Source organism: Mustelus asterias, chromosome 6, assembly GCF_964213995.1.
Source record: "Mustelus asterias chromosome 6, sMusAst1.hap1.1, whole genome shotgun sequence".
Taxonomy (NCBI): domain Eukaryota; kingdom Metazoa; phylum Chordata; class Chondrichthyes; order Carcharhiniformes; family Triakidae; genus Mustelus; species Mustelus asterias.
Genome location: NC_135806.1, coordinates 108,610,198 through 108,631,878, shown reverse-complemented (window position 1 = coordinate 108,631,878; position 21,681 = coordinate 108,610,198). Strand labels below are relative to the sequence as shown.

Genomic DNA, 21,681 nt, shown 5'->3' with positions numbered 1-21,681 from the left:
GACATGGCCTACAAATCGACCTCTGAAGCTTCAAAAAATTCCTCCAAAAATAGGGGTCAACTTAATTGCCGAGTCCAAAAGTAAACTCCTTGTGTGGGTGGCTACCATTTTGAAATGCCATCGGCATCTAAGTGGGCATGTCTTTAACTCCTACGCATCTTTGCAACACAGCCTGCATTGTCTGTGTGGTCCCTTGCACCCAGTTATATGGTACTGGTAAGTAAAACATGCATGTGTGGCATGAAAATTTGAGGCTGACTACAAACGAGAGTGTAGAATCTCATGGCTGAAAGAAGAGGGTCAACTTATATACCAAGTATATGCAAGAACATGATTTCTGGAGCTGTAAAAATGGGTTGTGTGTGTTCTGGGTCAATGTATGCTGAGATTCATGGTATATACAATAGATACGGCTTAACATTATAGTGGCTGAATAAATTCAATCTTTTTTTTAACGAGATTATGGGACTAAATTATGCAATTTAGTTTTGTCTTAGTTTACGGTAACTCAATAGGTTTTTACTTTATTTATAGAAAAGGGAAATACAGGATCTCCATTAAAAGCAATCCATGTCCTGGATTATAAATACACTATTCAAATAAAAAGTATTAACAGTAAATATTTAAGAACGTTATAAATCGTTTTTGGAGCAAAGGTCACATTCAACTCCAAATACCAAAAAAAAATGGATTGACTGAACCAACTCTTGTTTGGTCAGCACCTTGTACTGTTAATCAGAAAAGCTTCCATGTCAGTAATCCAGATGGTATCACTACAGTTCACAATAAATGTACTGAGAGTTTAACAATTAGAATGATTTAAAAGTATTCATTTAAATGTCTAAATGTAAAAGTAAACATACCTCGATGAAAGAGTCGATATGCAACATCAAAGCTTGAGTTCTACTGATGATGAACTGGTTCACACAAGCAACAGCATGAGACCTAAAAGCATTATAGCATTTTTGTATCAACAAAAATTACATCAAATTTAGTCATATGTCAAATTTCCGATTGTAACCTAATGTTAATGATTTCTAAAAGCATTTTGTAATCAATTATCTGTTTTTAAACGAAGCCTTTTTGTTTCCAAATTGAACTGTAGATTATTTTTCGATTGGGAATACTTAAAAATTCAGCCAACTTCAACTGTAGCTCCACCTCTAAAGATCAACAGAATTACGAACCAAAAGTCCAACTAAGCAAGAATAGAAAACACGATGCTTCAAGTTACCAAATGTATTATGCATCAGGTTAATTGGCCTAGTTAGCGTTTTTTCCCTTACTCTTTCCCGGAACAGCATTACTGCTATACCAAGCCACCTATTGTTATATCATGCTGAACTCAAACTCTGCATGCAAATTAGTCACCCCACTAAAGAAATTTCAGGTTAATTTTTTTCAATTATGTTCACAAATGTTTTTAAAACTGTCTGTTCAAAGGCATTAATCACTTCAGGTCAGATCCTCAGATTAGAATGGGCAAGAAATCAATGCAATCTTCAAGACTGCAAGAAAAAAAATTTTGGATATCCCTTTATGTTCACTTTTGTTTTAAGTAGAGGAGATGTGAAGAAATACAGGTAAATAAGCTGTCATTGTGAATTAAAATACAAATACATTAAACTTCTTATAGAACTGAACTTGCACAATGAGAATTTATGGAATTGATAAATAAACCAACTTTTGTAACTGAGCTTCATAATTAATAGATTAATATATTATACAACTTCACATTCAAGTCACTGAATGTCAGAGGTGGACATAGCGAAAAAGAGATTCATAATTTCAATCTCAAAAGATTCTGCTCGCTCCAGAATGGAAGATGAAACAAAACTGATTTGTAAACTACAGACCAAGTGGGTGACACAAAGGGCAGTTGAACAAGAAGTTTAGTCTGCATAGTTGGGGGAAGAATCATAAGGTTTCATTCCACTTGTCCCATTTTGGAAGAAAGAAACCCATCAAGGTGGCGATTTTGAATATGGATTTCCCCTCTCCCACTCCCCAATCTACCCACTTTCAGTATTCTATCCTTGCATACATGTAAAACTGTATCGTTAGTACATTAGCCCATAATGCATTTTAAAAGTCCAAAGGTTCAAAACTCATCGACAAATGGGTAGTTCATTGAAAAATACTATAAATAGTCCAAACGACAAATTCAGTTTCAGTCACAAGGGACAGCTGAAGGTACACTGTTGTACATACTCCCAAGGCTTGACTAGTTAAAGTAAATATTTTGTCCTTTAATTGTAAGCATACATATTTTTCTTCAAATAAAAGTGCCTGAAACTTAAACATGTTGCATATCGAAGTAACAGGATCTTCTAAGATCCTCATAGCCGTTGGGAGAAGATGCGAGAAAACTTGACCAACTTGGAACATGTTCTTCTTAAAATACCTCAGTTGGAGTTTCCTGGTCAACTATCCCATTATTACTTCTTCACATGTTTTTGTTCTTTGTCTGGTGCATCCCTACATGTTCTAAAATGAACTAAACTAGATTAATTTTTCAAGATTAGCAGAGCAATCTAACCAAAAAATCTTTCCAGAAGTTTAGGAGAAAATTAACAAGTGGTGTAAAGCTGTAATAAAACCATGAGTAGCAGCAATGTTAATTGGGGACAGAATATTTTTAAATTTATAAACACAAAAGTCAGATTATTTGAAAAGAATCATGGCCATCTTGAGACTGATGTGGAGATGCCGGCGTTGGACTGGGGTAAACACAGTAAGAAGTTTAACAACACCAGGTTAAAGTCCAACAGGTTTATTTGGTAGCAAAAGCCACACAAGCTTTCGGAGCCCGATATTTGGGTAAGCGTTCTCCAAGGCGGCCTTCACGACACACGACGGCGCAGAGTCGCTGAGCAGAAACTGATAGCCAAGTTCCGCACACGAGGACGGCCTCAACCGGGATATTGGGTTCATGTCACACTATTTGTAACTCCCACAGCCTGCCTGGACCTGCAGAGTTTCACTGGCTGTCCTGTCTGGAGACAATACACATCTCTTTAGCCTGTCTTGATGCTCTCTCCACTCACATTGTTTGTATCTTAAAGACTTGATTAGCTGTAAGTATTCGCATTCCAACCATTATTCATGTAAATTGAGTTTGTGTCTTTATATGCCCTGTTTGTGAACAGAATTCCCACTCACCTGAAGAAGGGGCTTGGGGCTCCGAAAGCTTGTGTGGCTTTTGCTGCCAAATAAACCTGTTGGACTTTAACCTGGTGTTGTTAAACTTCTTACCATCTTGAGACTAACAACAAAATACAAATATGTATTAAACTTACCTAATCTTGGAGCTGCTGTGTTTAAAAAATTGCAGAAATTTAGGAATCATGACATTAAGAGGCCTATTCAGAATTTCACTGTCTAAAATCTCAGCAGAGTCTTCACAAATCTTCTGAAGCGCACCAAAGGCTCCCTAAAAAGAGAAAATACAAAAAATAAATTTCAAGCAAATGTTCTATGATTAAGAAGTCACCTTTTTATAGCACTTTTAACACTGCAACTTATCATTTCAATGAGAACTAGTCTTTTTTTAAAAATGCAGCATGGAAGCAGCTCAACCTGACGTGGAAGGATACAAAGCAGTACAAACTGATAAATACAATGAAGGATCTAATGGGTTATCATAGAATCCCTACAGTGCAGAAGGAGGTCATTTGGCCCATCAAACTTGCACCAACAACAATCCCACCCAGGCCCCATCTCCATAACACCACTTACTTACCCTGCTCATCCCCCTGACACCAAGGGGAAATTTAGCATGGCCAATCAACCTAGCCTACATATCTTTGGACTGGGGAAGGAAACCGGAGCACATGGAGGAAACTCACGCAGACATGGGGAGAATGTGCAAACTCCACAGTCATCCGAGGCCAGAATTAAACCTGGGTCCCTGGCGTTGAGGCAGCAATGCTAACCAGTATGCCAACAAGGGTTTAAAAGACAGCTGAACACAATGGTAAGGGCACACCTGCACTGTAATGTTTAACAATTAAAAACCATATCCCCTACCTTCACCCACCCTCACCTTAAACTTTACAGAAATATTAGCACATTTAGAAATCCAAGACAGCAGACCTAAAGAAATACTCTCCTAACATATTAGCAAGAAAATACAACATCCTTTTAAAGGTGGAAAGAAAATCACTTGTTATGTTATTTATAAAAGCTGTGCACCAAGGGATCATTCTAATTGTTTAGATTTATGTTCACTTGTGGAATTGTGGTTGCTAAGGGGACACTCATAGCATATGGTTAAAGGAGAGAGAGCCTGAACAAACATGTAGGGAGTCTGAAAAAAACATGTAATGATGTCCATATATGGTGAGGAAGCAGTTCTTCAGCAACAATGCCAATGTAAACTTCCTGTTTTCAATCATTTTACTGCTTTAAAAAAACTGGCACCAAGGAAGTCAAAAAACACAATATTTAAAGATAAAAGTCACCAAACACAGATTTGTTTTACAAAACATTCCACATACTATATGGCATTTGACACTATGGGCCCGAATTTATTATCATGTTTTGCCCATTTTCGGGTGTGAAAACTTGGTAAAGTCGGGCCTAGCGCAATCCATGCCCACCTCCGTGCCAGTTCCCCCTTTACCAAGGCCCGAAAATGGCCGCAATCGGTCCGTGCCTGAAACAGGTGTGACGGCCATTTAAGCGCATTTGCTGCTACTCAGAGGGGGGGGGGAGGAGGAGGAGGAGGAGGGGACCGCTGCCACTCTCCCCGAGATCAGGGGGGGGGGGGGGGGGGGGGGGGGAAGAGATCCGCTACCACTCTGCTTGAGATCAGAGAGGGGAAAAGGGGGAGGGGCCCATGATCGGTCTGGGTGGTGGAGGGATAAGGGGGTGGGGCAATGTCTGTGGGGGCAAGGGGTTGGTATTATCCGGCCCGGGAGCGATGTGGCAGGGGAGCCGCATTCTATCTTTTTTTCTGCACATGCGCAGTTGGAGGCGCCGATCGGAGCTGTAGGGTTTTGGGCGCGTTAAGCTCCACCCACATGCTTCTGCAGCACGATTTGGAATTGCTGATATTTTTTTCAGGTAGAGTGGGTATGGAGGCGCCTGAGAACAGGTCTAAAAGTCGGATCTGAAAGACTCCCAGTTTCAAGTCTGCCCAGCACTTAGAATCAAAATGGTAAAATAGGGCCCTATATCTCTGGCTGGTATTATTTTCAGTACAACACACCAACCTTCATTATGATCAACAAGAAACTATTAACAACTTGAGAATTATTACATGTACATCTAGAAACAAACCAGAAATTGAATACAACTACTACATAGTAATTACAAACTATTTAGCATTTTGCTTGTACCGTGATTACCTGAATACATCAATTAGATTACACTCCGAAAACTGCAGAGGTAAAATGTACCAACCCAAGACCCAACAGCTGATCCATTTTGTTATTTATTTTTGATTTGAACTGATACTGATTGAAGATATTTTTAACATTCAAACTTTACTTTCCAACTAATTTCTTAAGGATTTTTTCAAATGGAATTAATGAATAGAATCTTAATTCAGAAGAGTTTTTGGAATTAAAGTAGCTATAGAGTAACACTTGTTTTTTTGGGTGCATAATTTTTTTAGTGTAAGAAATTGAAAGCTGTGAAAGTTTATTCAGTTCATTCAAAATCCATTTACTTCAACTTACAATAAAAGGCTGCAATTGCAGAGGCCGAGCCAGCACAAAAGCTTGAAATCAGCTAGCTATACATAGACTTTGAAATATGGCTACTGAAAACAACCCAATGCTACACAGAAATAATTTACTACAAAACTGAAATTTGTAGACAATGTGTGGAGTAGATAGAGAAACTGATGGACAATCAAGAACCAAAGGGCACAGATTTAAGGTAGTTGGCAAAAACAGCAACCGCAACATGAGGTTAGGATTTGTATCTGACACAGCCTGAGTGTGGTGGAGGCATGATCAATTGAAGCCTTCAAAAGTGGAATTGGCAGAGAATGGCAGTCAGTGTTCCTTCAGAGGGGCAGCACAGACACGATGGACCGAATCGCAGTTCTCTGTGCTGTAACCATTTTATGATTCTATTTTCATTACACAAAGTCAATTAGTATGCGAGTATGGTAGAACATGGCACTTAATTTTGCTGGTTAAGTTCTTGCCAGTAATAGTGATTGCATTGGTGTTAATGCATTTGGCCCACTATCAGTGGACTGTAAAACTGCATCTATAATTGTTGCCGCCGAGGGTTTGAGCAAGAGATCAAAGCTTTATAAACAGAACCACTATTTTTAGATCATTCCACTGCTTCAATTTTCAGCTCAATTGTGGTTTCCTTTGCTTTATGTATTGTTAATTGAATGGGATCTTGTGTCTGCTCATGAACTTTTGAAAAAAAATGCTAATGTTTATACTTATGTTTCAAATCTCAAGTGAGCTTAATATCATGTCCTGAATCCAATAAAGCTGAAAAATATTAAATCCAAACATTACATTAAACAAACTGAAATTGGAAAACAGCTGTCCTTGCACGAATAACAAAGAATTTATATAGTGCTAATTCTAATTGGACAGCTGTGACCAAGAGAAACCCAAAGCTCCTGAGGCCTCTGTTGCTCACAAATAAGAGAAATAACTTTTAAGACAACATTACTCTACTGTAGTGGAATCTCTAAACAGAACAATTATTAAGTTAAAGTGTGTGTGTAATATGACAATTTGATCCATTGCTACCCAAAATAGCCAGCACCTTTGTAATGGACTTTGGTGCAATGACTAGCATTATAGAACATAGAACACAGAAAAACTACAGCACAAACAGGCCCTTCGGCCCACAGCTTGCACCGGACATGTCCCTACCTACCTAGGCCTATATATAGGCTTACCTATAACCCTCAATCCTATTAAGTCCCATGCACTCATCCAGAAGTCTCTTAAAAGACCCTATCCAGTTTGCCTCCACCACCATTGACGGCAGCCGATTCCACTCACCCACCACCCTCTGAGTGAAAAACTTACCCGACATCTCCTCTGTACCTACTCCCCAGCACCTTAAACCTGTGTCCTCTCGTAGCAGCCATTTCAGCCCTGGGAAAAAGCCTCCGAGAATCCACCTGATCTGTACCTCTCAACATCTTGTACACCTCTATCAGGTCACCTCTCATCCTTCGTCTCTCCAAGGAGAAAAGACCGAGCTCCCTCAACCTATCTTCATAAGGCATGCCAAGCAATCCAGGCAACATCCTTGTAAATCTTCTCTGCACCCTTTCAAATCATTTCCACATCCCTCCTGTAATGAGGCGACCAGAACTGAGCACAGTACTCCAAGTGGGGTCTGACGAGGGTCTTATAAAGCTGCATCATTATCTCCCGACTCCTAAACTCAATCCCTCGATTGATGAAGGCCAGCACACCATACGCCTTCTTAACCACCTCCTCTACCTGCTAGGCCGATTTAAGAGTTCTATGGACCCGGACCCCAAGGTCCTTCTGATCCTCTACACTGCTAAGAGTCTTACCCTTGATATTATACTCCTTCATCCCATTATTTGCCTGATGCAGCTGGATGACCATGAAAACATGGATGATTTAATTGGTGAGGACTTTAATTAGTTTGGAAAACGACTGCACATTCTCTTATACATGTTACTCTTTTACTCCCATTACCAAATGGTTACCATTTCAAGGTTAGACAGAGGCCTTTGACACATCATTTCCAACAGCAACTCAGCTAATGCTACTCCTCCATGGCTCCATAATTTTTCTCTCTTTAGGTGGATATTTCTTTTTGAAAGTCATGATTGAACCTACACTCAGGCAAAGCATTTCCAGAGCCTAACCACTCAGCGTAAAAGAAAGTTTTTCCTCCCGTCATCAGTGGCCTCTTGTTCTCTATCCTTTCACTAATGGGGAGTTTCTCCCCAAAAACTCCGTTTAGACCCCTCATGATTTTGAATATCTGGATCAATTCTCCTCTCAACCTTCTCTTCTCTTAATATAGCCCCAGCTTCTTCAATCTGAAGATCCTCATCCCTGGAACCATTCTCGTGAATCTTTTCTGCACCCTCTCTAATAAGACAGGCAGATTTGAATTTATCAAACTCTTTTCACAACCACCGAAGATCATTATCCACCCATGGAAGCCCTTTCAAGTGTGGTCACTGTTGTAATGTAGAAAGCGAGACAGCTAACTTGCACAGCATACTCCCACAAACAGCATGTGATAATGACCAGATCATCTGCTTTTTTTTGTGATGTTGATTCAGAGATATTGGCTTGCACACCAGTTATAACTCTCCTGCTCTTCAAAATAGTCATGATGTGGAGATATTGGCGTTGGACTGGGGTAAGCACAGTAAGAAGTCTCACAACACCAGGTTAAAGTTAAACTTCAAAATAGTGCCAGGGGACCTTTTATATCCACCTGATCAGTATAATGAGGCCTTGGTTTAAAGTCTCATCTAAGACACAGCACTTCTGACAATCCAGTACTCCCGAGTGTAAGCTTTGATTTTTGTGCTCAAACCCAGAATCATGTGATTAGGCTGACACTTAATGCCTTCACATCTTTCCTGAAGTGTGGTACCCAGAACTGGATGCAAATCTCCAGCTGAAGCCAAACCAGTATTCTAGACAGTTTAACATAACTTCCTTGCTTTTGTACTCTCTGCCCCATTAATAAAGCCCTATATTTACAGTAAACTACTGCTGACCATGCCTCAATTGAAGTCGTCCACTAACTGCATCTGTTATCATTATCTGCATCTACATTTATGGATATGTTCAGCACAGAAGTAGATCCTCTAAATCCAGAGCAATCAATAGCGTCACTCCTTCCTCCTCACCCAATGGAAGAATAAATGACAGTCACTGCTGCAACAGACACTTTAGGTGCCAAAGTGGATTTCCACTTCCGACTTTAAAACAGTTGGGTCTGGAATCCAGCCAAAACACGTTGTTCCCAACAACCTGTCGAGTACCATTGTCAATGTTCCCAATAACCTGTCAAGTACCACTGTCAAATTTCCTATGCTGTTAGCACAGTAGACTAGAGTGCCCTTCTGCCAGCTCTTTCAGATGTCTGAACATGCAACAAAAACCTTTGTCGGCAGCTGCAGACAAAGGAAACAATTTTCACCAGTCCCCAATGAAGCCAAACTACCCTGAGACAAGTTGGTAAACTGCTCTGTGGCAAAACACCAGCCAACCACTTTACGTCTTACTACCAACTGTGGGAGGACAAAAAGATAATAGAACTGATGGGGAACACAAATGTAGGTACTGCAATGTATAGTGAGACAAAAGGAAAGTAGGAAGACAGAAGAATTTTTGCAACTCAACAAATTCTTTACATAGGTTCTGCTTTTCTGGTTGTGTGCAAAAATATTAGAAAATCACAGATACAGAATACAAGTCAAATTGATGTATATGAATAGTTTAGTGTGTCTAGAAATATGAAAAACAGGGAAGTGACTACTGCAGAAATGACCACAGGCAAGTCAAAGAAAGTGCCCCATTTTTGTTCTTCCTATAGATATCATACACCCGGCAAAAGGTTCCATGCAAACTCTTCCTGCAGCAGTTCCTTTGGCTGCTATTTAAACTTCTCCACCTGTCTTCAAACACGCATCAGGAGTTTGATTTGAAAAGCAGTTGCACATTATGTTCCGGACACCCTGGCTGGATTGTTCTGAACAAGGTATCTTATGCATGCATTTTGGCCACTATGATTTGATTTATTGTCATATGTATTGCTATACAGTGAAAAGTATTGTTTCTTGCATGCTATACAAAGTATACCGTTCATAGAGTACATAGCTCGGGTGTAAAGAAAGATCAACTTGATAGGAAGCAAGTCCATTCAAAAGTCTGATGACAGCAAGGAAGATGATGTTCTTGTATCAGTTGGTACATAATCTCAGGCTTTTGTATCTTTTTCCCGACGGAAGGTGGTGGAAGAGAGTATACCCGGCGTGTGTGGGGTCCTTGATTGTGCTGGCTGCTTTTCAGAGGCAGCAGGAAGTGTAGATGGAGTCAATGGATGGGAGGCTGGTTTGAGAGATGGATTGAGCTACACTCACAACCCTTTGTAGTTTCTTGTGGTCTTGGTCGGAGCAGGGGCCTTACCAAGCTGTGATACATCTGGAAAGGATGCTTTCTATCATGCATCGGTAAAAATTGGAGAGAGTCATAGCGGACATGCCAAATTTCCTTAGCCTCTGAAGAAAGTAGTGTTGGTGGACTTTAACTATCGCATCAGCGTAGAGGGATCAGCACAGGTCGTTGGTGATCTGGATACAAATCTGAAGCTCTTGACCAGTTCCATTTCATCCCCATTGATGTAGTCGATGACTATTTCCTTCATTTTACTGGCATTGTGGAAGAGATTATTGTCATCACACCATTTCACTGGATTCTTCATCTCTTCCCTGTATTCCATCTCATTATTGTTTGTGATCCGGTCCACTACAGCTGGCGTCATCAGCAAACTTGAAATGGCCACAGTCATAATTGTATAAGGAGTATAGTAAGGAGCTGAGGGCACAGCCTCGCGGGGCATCGGTGTTGAGGATAATCGTGGAGGAGCTGTCGTTACCTATCCTTACAGATTGAAGTCTGTGGGTTAGAAAGTCTAGGATCCAATTGACGAGGGAGGAGCCACGCCCTAGGCCATAGAGCTTGGAGATGAGTTTTGTAGGAATAATGGTGTTGAAGGCTGAGCTGTACTCAATAAGGAGTCTGACATAAGTGTCTTTGTTATCCAGATGTTCCAGGGTTGAGCGTAGGGCCAGGGAGATGGCATCTGCTCTAGACCTGTTGTGGCGATAGGCGAACTGTAGTGGATCCAGGCAATCTGGGAGGCCAGACTTGATCTGTGACATGACTAACCTTTCAAAGCACTTCATAATGATGGATGTCAGAACCACCGGACGATAGTCATTAAGGCACACGGCCTGGCTTTTCTTTGGTACCGAGATGATGGTCATCTTCTTGAAGCAGGTAGGGACCTCAGATCAGTGTAAAGAGAGGTTAAAGATATCTGCAAATAACCCCGCCAGCTGACCTGCACAGGACCCGAGTGTTCATCCGGGTACCCCATCCGGGCTAAACACTTTCTGTGGATTGACTTTCAAGGCGGCTGATCTGACATCAGCAATGGTGCCCTCGGATACTGATTCAACCAAGGCTTCCGGGATGAAGGCGTCCTCACTGACCTCTTGCTCAAATAGAATATTTGCATACAATGCGTTGAGCTCATCAGGAAGGGGTGCACTGTTGTCGACGATTCTCCATGCCTTCATCTTGTAGTCTGTTATGTCTTGCAGATCTTGCCATAAATCAGTGGGAGTCCGTGTGGCTAGCCTGGGACTCCAGCTTGGTCCGGTACTGTCTCTTAGCATCTTTGATGGTCCTTCATAGATCATACCTGGATTTCTTGTACAGGTCAGGGTCACTCAACTTGAACACCTCAGACCTGGACTTCAGCAAGCAGTGGATATCCCTGTTCATGATGTGGAGATGCCGGCGTTGGACTGGGGTAAACACAGGAAGAGTTTTAACAACACCAGGTTAAAGTCCAACAGGTTTATTTGGTAGCAAATGCCATTAGCTTTCGGAGCGCTGCTCCAGATGGATTTCCACTCCATCTGACGATGGAGCAGCGCTCCGAAAGCTAATGGCATTTGCTACCAAATAAACCTGTTGGACTTTAACCTGGTGTTGTTAAAAGTCTTACTGTGTTTATCCCTGTTCATCCATGGTGATAATGATTCTGGTGATGTCATGAGCATCATTACTCACCACTGGTGCTCACCTGCCTCAAAGAATTATGGTAGATTTTGGATAGCTACTATTTACATTCCTTTGGAGTGTGCTGTGCACTATGCAAGTCATGTTTCCTGCATTGCAAATGACTGCACTTCTGAGATGTCTAGTGATCATGAAAAACACTTGCATTTATGCAAGTCTTTCATTCTTTTGGTGTTCATGACGACTAAACAACTGGGCATTCATTGAGGGAAATCCTTTCCTGTGATGGAAGATAACAGCATTGTGAAAAGAGGAACATATGATGCCACAGTAATCCATGACAATTTATGATTTGGGGAATCCTGCCACACTAAAAAAGTGCCTTGTTTCAGAGATGAGCAATGTCAATAGGATGTAATATACTAGCCAGCTGTAGCAACCAATGCACAAGTGAATTGTTTAGCATTTCTTCGTTCAGGTAAAAGGTTCATGTTACAAATGTCCCCAGATGCAACTTAAATTATCCTGCGATTTACCTTTGCTGAAACTGGCAATATTGTGCTTCTATGGAGATAGGCTCCAAGTACAAATGAGCATAACTTCAATACAACTTTACTGGTGAAGCACAGTTTTTGTAGACATTGCCTGAGATGCAGACAGAGTTAGTGTCTAATTAATCTTGCCTCTCCGCATTCCTCACCTTCCTCTGAAGAACTCTCATGAGGGAAACTGTAATGGGAATACTATTATGTATGTTGAATGTCTTGATGAAATAAAGAGAAAGCATCAAAGCATGACTTAAATATTGAACAATATTGTACGGTTTTAATGAAAATAGCCAAAAAAAAATCAATTAATTAGGAAGCAATTTAAACAGTACCATGAAGTACCCCTCTGAATACACCTTCACTTGTTAGAAACTGAGCAGCAATGCAGCACGATTATGTTTTCAGCAAGATAGATCAAATGTAGAGAAAGTCGGAAAGCTGATAGTTTCCATCACAGTATTATTTAAGTACAATCTATACACAGTTATTGGGACTAAAGTGGGCACTTACTGAAATTGACATCACTTTTAGTGGAAAATCTAAAGACATTTTTAAAGACAGGGGCGCAAAATTGAATGTCAAAATCTTATTTTTCACTCCTAATCACTCTGGAGTTTCCCAAAATGCAGCAACAAGATAGGAAAATCCAAATCATTATTGTTTAGGCTGGTTTTCAGATAATGTTAAATCGTATTTGAATTGAAATATCGAGGCAAACTGTTCCCAAAGTAGGACCTTTCAGACAGTTATTAGCTTGGCAACTGATCAAATTAAGTTCTGACATTACTAAAATCTGCAAAACAAACTTACTTCACATGTGTTATAATCTTCTGAATCCAAAAGTGCACACAATTTAGGCAAGAGATCTGGCCAGTTTTGTAGCTCACCCTTTGAGGCTATTGTTGTAATCAAGATTCCTGTAACAACACAAGATTAGCAACATTTGTCCCAAATTCCACCATCTGAAACACAAAAGGCTAGAGAAGGATGGTGTCAATTGCAATCAAGTTTTATAAAATTTACAATACAATTAACTAAATCTGGGATGCATGCTTCCATTTATGACAAACCCCACAAGTAACTGCATTACTTAAAATATATTTGTTCTTGGGATGTCAGTGATATGGGCAAGATCCCGTTTTTGGCCCTTCCCCAGTTGCCTGAAAACAGTAGTAAATGTCTTCAATTGCTCCAGTGCTTATGGTGACGATGCTCTGATGCTGACCTGTGTGGGGCATGTGAGGGGGATTACTTACAATGTGAGAGTGGGGGAGGGGTAAAGGAATTGATAACACTGTGAAGGTGAGAATCTGGGGGCACTGAAATCACCAGCAGAAAGTTTATTTCATTAACACTAATCATAGTAAGATGGCCTTGAAGGAACTTTGGTGCAATGTTGCTATGGATAAGTAATGCTGAATACAAAAATGAAAATCAGCAACATTTGTTTCCTAGCCAAAGTCCATGAGCTGCAGCAGCTCAGTTGAAGTAATAGAACAGGTGGGATCCAAAACAATAACATTTCTACAAAATGCTCTGAAAGCACAGATTTTCATATTGATACGATGTTTATGTATATATTGATCTGTAATCCTCAAATTTTAATATATACCAAATGTTATTATACTACTTTGAGTAATGCTTTCAGAAGGTATTTAATTAGGACTTTTGAAGTGTATTAATTAAGGTAAATGACTCCTGCGATTGATTGAAGGGAAAAAAATAATTAGGCAATAAGAATAATTAGTTATGCACAAAGTTGTAAATGTTCTACTTTCTGCCACATGGGGAGTTAAAACTTGGGGAAAATCATACTTCTGCCCTTCATTAGCTCATTCACTTATTGGTTAATAAATCGTTTGGCAGTTCAAAATGTAAAATTGGATCTGGTGTAATAATTCTGCCTCTTCTTGAAGATGAAATTCTGTGTAGGCACAGGATTGAATGAGTAGCTAAAACAATATAAAAATAGGTTTTATGTTTATACTTCATGCGAACTTATCAAAGTTAGCTAGATAACAAAGCAAGTTAAACACCCTCAAGGATTGAACACCACTTGTCCGAGACCAAAGGTCAACACTGAAAGGACAAAACTATTGGAGAGCCTACAAAATCATATAAACCTTCTCACTGCACAAAGAACAAATCTCTTGTAATTCAGAATGACTAAATTCTATTTTGTTAATGAGTGGGAATTGTATTTACCTGGACAGCATACCATTAGAATCTAGTTTTATTTGGGAATAGTTAATAGAAGAGATTTATTCGGTTTAATAGTTTAGTTAATTTGCTCACTTTGTTAGATAAATAAATTGTTCGTGTTGGTTTTAGAGAGTGTGTCAGGGATTTATTTTTATGTAACCACTAGAAGTTGCTGATGAACAGGTCGCACCACTTCTCACACACTTTTTACAGATTATAAAGGCGAGGTACTCCTCCATGGGTGTTTCGGTGTTAGTTCTCAGAAAGGGAAAAATCAACCTCTGCTTTACAACACTAATAATTTACATTTCTACCCTGGGAGAAAGACGCCAACTATCTACGCCTCATAATTTTGTAAACTTCTATCAGGTCACCCCTCAGCCTTTAATTGAAATATTGAATTTTTAAGGGACTTGAATGGGTAGATGCTGATAAAATGTTTTGCCTAGCTGAGGAACAAAGAACTGGGCTCAATCTCAAGAGAACGGGGTCAGTCATCTAGGACTTCAAATGGGGAGAAATTTTTTCAAAGGGTTGAGATGTTTGGAATTTGAGTTTGGAAAGCTAAGGAAACACAGTTGCAGAACTTATTCAACACAGTAAGTAATAGACTTTTGAATATTAAAGGAATTAAGGAACACGAGGATAGTGCAGATGATGATATTGAGGTACATCAGCCACGATTGTACTGAATGACCAGTCTTAAATTGCCGAATAGGCTACTGCTGCTCCAATTTCTAATGTTTTTAAAACATACTATTCAAATTACTACACTTTGTTCAAGTTGGGCAGCTCCCCTAACAGAAAATAAGGTGTCACTTGCAATCATTTTTCATTTAAAAATACATTAAAGTGTCAAGAATCAACAAACCAAAATATTACTTTACAAACTTACCAACAGTAGCTCTTATTAAGGGCGAGGGATCACCAATGTTTTTCAGGCACTCATTTTTAATGAAGTCTGTTACCCCATTTGGGAAATTGTGTAAATGGGCTTTCACATTGTTCTTCAAAATTAGACCACTCAAGGATCGCGTGGGTTCATCTGTAATAGAACAAGAAAAAAATGCACATTGGGTTTTTAAATAGCCACCATAGCAATGGTATGAACAAGATGCATTAAATAATGGAATTGCAATTACATAATGCCTTTCACATCCTCATGAGATCCCAAAGCTCCTTATTCCCGTTAAAGAAGATTTAAGAGTAGTTAGCTGCATTGTAGGCTAATTTAGGCATAGTAATGAATAATTTATTTTATTTTTGTTGTTTAAACAATGATGGCTAGGACAATGGGAGACTGTTGTTTCTCTTTGAATAGTCCCATGCAACCTTTTACTTCTGCATCTCATCCTAAAAATGGGGCCTCTAATTTGGCAGCATTCCCTCAGTATTTCGTTGAATTGTCAGGACTTTATTACATGCTCAAATGTCTACAGTAAAGCTTGAACCCATGACATTTTGATTCAGAAACTGTCAAAGTCAAGGCTGACACAAAACAAGTACATTATATTTCTTGTTTTCTAAAGAATCAACTTTTGAATACAGTTTAGTTTTCATGTACAAATAAACATGATTTATGTGGTGGACAAAAAAATTCAACAGACATGCTAATAAACTGCTTGCTAACATTTACGTTCTGGAGAACCATATAGCTTCAAACCTCTTCACAGCCTTGAACCCAAAGACAAAAGATGAATATCGGAGGAAAGTAGGAGTAGATGCCCTTGTCACCATAGCAGTATTACACCGAGGAGGAGGCAGTTGGGTCGTGGTAATGTCACTGACTAGAATCCAAAGGCCCACACTAATTCTCTGGGAACACTGAATAAAATCTCACCATGGAAGCGAGTGGAATTTAAATTAAATTACTAAATATGGAATTTAAAGCTAGCCTCAGTAATGAGAGTGTATAAATTGTCGTAAAAAGATCTGGTTCACTAATGTCCTTCAGGACAGAATCCTTTACTGGTCGGGCCTACATGCGACTCCAGGCACAGCAGTGTGGTTAAATGAACTATGAAATGTCCTATCACGCCACTCAGTTGTATCAAACCACAATGAAGTCTAAAAGGAATGAAACCGGATGGACCAACTGGCATCTCCCCAGGTACCAGAAGTGACAACAGCAACCCAGCTCTGGCGATCTCACAAAGTCCTCTTTACTAACATCTAGGCACTTGTGCCAAAAGAGAGCTGTCTAACAATCATTTCTTACAACCAACAAATGACCATCATCATCCCTGGGCCAGGAAGTCTCACCAGCAGCACAGAAGTGGCAACACAATGGGATGCAGTCGGGTGGCACAGTGGTTAGTTCTGTTGTCTCACAGCCCCTGGGACCTCGGTTCGATTGCAGCCTTGGGTGACTATGGGGAGTTTTCACATTCTCCATGTCTGTTTCCTCCGAGTGCTCGTTTCCTCCACAGTCCAAAGATGTGCAGATTAGGTGGATTGGCCATGCTAAATTGCTGCTTGGTGCCAAAAACGTGTAGATTAGGTTGATTAGCCATGGTAAATGCACAGGGTTAAAGGGATAGGGTGGAGGAATAGGCCTGGATAAGATGCTCTTTCAGAGAATCAGTGCAGACTCAATGGACTGAATGGCCTCCTTCTGCAGTGTAGGGATTCTATGGAAAAAGCTTCCCAGGGAGTCTCCAACATCAACTCCACAACTCATGATGGAATCATGTCAAACATGGGGAAGGAAACCAATATTCCTCCATGTTGAACACCACTTGGAGGTAGCACTGAAGGTGGTACAATGTACTCAGGGTGGGGGAGCTTCAAAATCCATCACCAAGAGTGGCTTGGTAGCATTACTACTGACCAAGTCCTAAAATACATAGCTGCTAGACTTGCTATGCTACAGATGGTGAGGGAACCAAGAGGGAAAAACCTATTTGACCTTGTCCTCAACTAACTACCTGTCACAGATCTCTCTCTCTCTCTCTCTCCATTACAGTACTGGTAGGAACGAGCACAGTAAAGTCCAAAAGGGTTATTTGGTAGCACAAGCTTTCGGAGTGTTGTTCCTTCTTCAGGTGAGCGAAGAGTTGTGTTCACAAGCAGGGCATACATAGCCACAGACACAGACTCAATTTACAAGATAATGGTTGGAATGCGAGTGTTTACAGAAAATTAAGTCTTTACAGGTACAGATAATGTGAGTGGAGAGGGTTAAGCACAGATTAAATAGGTGTGAATTGTCTCCAGCAAAAAGTTAGTGAGATTTTGCAAGACCAGGCAAGTCGTGGGGGTTACAGATAGTGCGACATGGTAGCTTGTGCTGCCAAATAAACCTGTTGGACTTTAACCTGATGTTGTGAGACTTCTTACTGCGCTTACCCCAACACCGGCATTTCCACATCAGGAATGAGCACCACAGAGTTCTTCTGGAGAAAAAGCCCCATCTTCATATTGAGGATACCCTCCATTGTACTGTATGCTACTACCAATGTGCTAAATGGAATGGATTTCAAGCAGATCCAACAACTCAAACTGGTCATCCATGAGGCACTGTGGGCCATCAGCTGTAACAGCAGAATAGTATTCAACCACAATTTGTAACCTCAGGGCCTGGCATGTCCCCCAGTACCATCAAACTGGGCCTGGTTCAACGAAGAGTGCAGGAGGGCAAGCCAGAAGCATCACTGAAGCAACACAGGACTGGTGGAAGCAGAATGCGATAGACAGCTAAGTATTCCCAGAACCAAAATCATATCCAAGCTTCCCAGTCCTGCCACACCAATGCTAAATGGTGGTGGACAATGAAACAACTAACTTGAGGAGGCTCCAGAAACATCACTGCCCTAAATAATGGGGAAAGCCCAGCACATCAATGCAAAACACAAGGCTGAAGCATTTGCAACCATCTTCAGCCAGATGATGATCCATCTCGGCCTCCTCCCGAGGTCCCCAACATCACAAATTACAGTCTTCAGCAAATTCGACCCAGTTCAAGTGATATTAAGAAACAGCTAAACACACTATACATTGCGAGGGCTATGGGGCCAAACAGCATTCCAGCAATAGTACTAAAAACCTGTCCTCCAGAATTTACATCCCTAGCCAAGCTCTTCCAGTACACAACACTGGCACCACCTGACAAAATGGAAGATTGCCCAGGCAAGTTCTGTTCACAAAAAGCAGGACAAATTAAACCTGATAAGTTACTGCCCCATCAGTCTACTCTTGATCATCAGGAAAGTGATGGAAGCCATCATTGACAGCTGTGATCAAGTGGCATTTACTAAGTAATTTCCTCTCACTGATGCAAAGTTTGGGTTCCACCAGAGCCACTCAGCTCCTGGCCTCATTACAGCCTTGTTTCAAAGATGGACAAAAAGATGCACGGTTAGAGTGACTGCCCTTGACGTCAACAGCATTTGACTAAAGGTGGCATCAAGGATTCCTAGCAAAATTTTAACTTATGGGAATTGGGTAAAACTCTCCACAGGCTGAAGACATACTCAGCACATAGGAAAATGGTTGGGGTTGTTGGAGATCAATTATATTGCTGCAGGAGTTCCTCAGGTTAGTGTCCAAGTCATCTTCAACTGCTTCATCAATGACCTTCCCTCCACCATGAGGTAATTAATGATTCACAATGTTCAGCACCATTTGTGACTTCTCAGATACTGAAGTAGTCCATGTTCATATGCAGCAAGACTTGGACAATATTCAGACTTGAGCTGACAAATGGAAAATAACATTTGCACAACACAAGTGCCAGGCAATGACCATCACCAACAAGGGAGTATCTAACCATCTCCCCATGATATTCAATGGCATTATCCATAATAGAATCCCCCATTATCTATATCCCAGGGGTTACCATTGACCAGAAACTGAACTAGCTGTCTTAATATTGTGGCTACAAGGGGAGTTCGGAGGATGGAAATTCTGTAACAGGTAACTCACCTTCATACTCTACAAAACCTGTCCCCATCATCTACAAGAAACAAATTTGGCATCTGATAGAATACTCTCATTTGCAGCTCCAACAACATTTGAGAAGATCAACACCACCCATGCAAATCAGCCTGCTTCATTGGTAGCCCATCCAATACCTTAGACATTCACTCCCTCCACCACCGACATAGTGAAAGTGGCATATCCCATCTGCAAGATGCACTGCAACAACTTGAGGCTTCTTCGACAAACCCTTCTAAGCTCATGATTTCTGCCATCTGGAAGAACAAGGGCAGCTGATGCATGGAAACACCACGATCTGCAAGTTCCTATCCAAGTCACACGCTTTCAGACTCTGAATATAATACCGTTCCTTCACTGTCGCTGGGTCAAAATCTTGAAATTTCCTTACTAACTGCACTTTGGATGCACCCAATCCACATGAACACTGTTCAAGAAGTCAACTCACCATCACCTTGTCAAAGGTGATTAGGGTTGGGCAACAATTACTGGTCAAATCAGTAACACCCACATCCCATAATGAATAAATAAATTTAAAACAAAATGGAGGTCAATGGGATCATGGAGAAATGCTCCAACTGCTGGAGTGCTATCCAACAAAAAAGGAAAGATGGCTGTGGCTGTTGGCAGTCAGTCAATCATTGCAGTCACAAAACACTGGTATATAAATTCCTCAAATGCTACATCGAGGGACCTTTTCTCCATCACAGGATCAATAGGCAGCATGCTTGGTATTTGGTATCAATCTCAAACTTTCATTAAAAACTAGCCAATGTTAAGTAACATTTGTGTCACATTACCTGATACAGTATCCATGATCACTTCAAACAAATTTATCACCCCAGTATTCAAGACAGCATCACTGTCAAGTTCCTTTCTTGCAGTTAGAAAGCCAATGCAAAGAGTGGATAGGGGAAGCCCTTAATCCATCTCCTTGCTTGCTCCAAAAACTAATTCAAATTGGAACCAATCCATGGTCTGTGCAAGAGAGATATATGCAAGAGATCCAAGCTGACAAGAACAGGCATTATACCTGATCTCAGGCTTGATCCTACATTTGATAGTAGCCAAAAGGCAGGGAAGCCGACAGCAGCTTGGGTGCACTAAAGGCCAGAGATGTAAAATGGGTTAGTCAGATCAACAATGGAGCAGGACAAAGATTAAACACACTCCAATTAGTGACTCATATTGTGATCTAAAATCCTCAGTCAAAAAGGAACAAATGAAGAAAGTTATCAAATGTTCATTTGGAATGCTACAGCTGTACCATGAGTATCTCCACTTGTCCAGCACCCCTAACACAGGTCAGTATCAAAACCCTCCACTTACCAATGTATCGTGCATATCACAAATGATCCAGAGGATGCGAGGTAGCAAATCAACAAGTTTCTTTTAAGTTTTAACTTGATTTGCATTAAATTTCTGCATGACTTCATTGGGAATTTCCAGGGAAAAAGTTGAGGAGCTTGTTTTTGGAGTATGTGTTATCGGAGCAAGTATTTGGATTTTGGAACTAACCCTATGGATTTCCAGTAGATTGCTAGCAAGAGGTTAAGTAATATGGTATGTTGAATTGCTAGTTACCCATCACAGCTGTTTTGATATTGTTTGATCTGGGAATGTTAAAATTCAAGCACTTGGAGTGAAGGTGCACTTCATTACATCATACATCTCAAAAATGGCAGTCTATCCTCTGATGCTACAAATCCTGGTCCAATCAATGAAACCGCTTACCATTGTATATAGAGTTGGACAAGTTTTCAGATTAGTCACATAATTGATGTCAGAATGGTGACTTTGGCAAAGTAGACGAACTGCTTCTCATTTTAATGAGCATTGCTCTGGTCTGAATTTTTTCTTTGGAGTCTTACTTCCACTCAAGGAAGTCCTTCAACTTCCTTTTCATTATGAAAACTGAAGATTAAAAGTAATGTTCTTTTTTCCCCATTAAATTCTCTGATCCAAACATATGTTGCGCTATTCTAAATAAAGAATATTTGTAATGTTGCAATGACAAGATATTTCCACAACAGGCCTCAATCTGCAGTTTGTATTTAAAGCATGGAAAGTGGAACACATGAACTTGTAGGGCTGAAGTTTGTATTCAACTTCTGTCCCCCTTTTAAATCATCCAATCCAAGTTGGTGAAGAGTCCTCTTTCAATTCTACATATAGTATTCCATCATCAGCACAATGTCCAATAGGATGGTGTGCAACTTGGAGGTTACATTGTGCCCATAAGCTTGCTG

The 21,681-nt window shown here is 40.4% G+C and overlaps 1 protein-coding gene across 1 annotated transcript in view; it reads right to left on the bottom strand.

Moving 5' to 3' along the window:
* Window positions 1-21,681, bottom strand: part of tnpo1 (transportin 1) — a 120,872-nt gene that overhangs the window by 67,630 nt on the left and 31,561 nt on the right. Inside the window, exons 4-7 of the mRNA XM_078214894.1 lie at window positions 15,393-15,542; window positions 13,106-13,212; window positions 3,300-3,433; window positions 864-945 (exon numbers count right to left, since the gene is read on the bottom strand). Coding sequence (XP_078071020.1) covers window positions 864-945; window positions 3,300-3,433; window positions 13,106-13,212; window positions 15,393-15,542 — 473 coding nt within the window. The remainder of the gene's footprint in view (window positions 1-863; window positions 946-3,299; window positions 3,434-13,105; window positions 13,213-15,392; window positions 15,543-21,681) is intronic.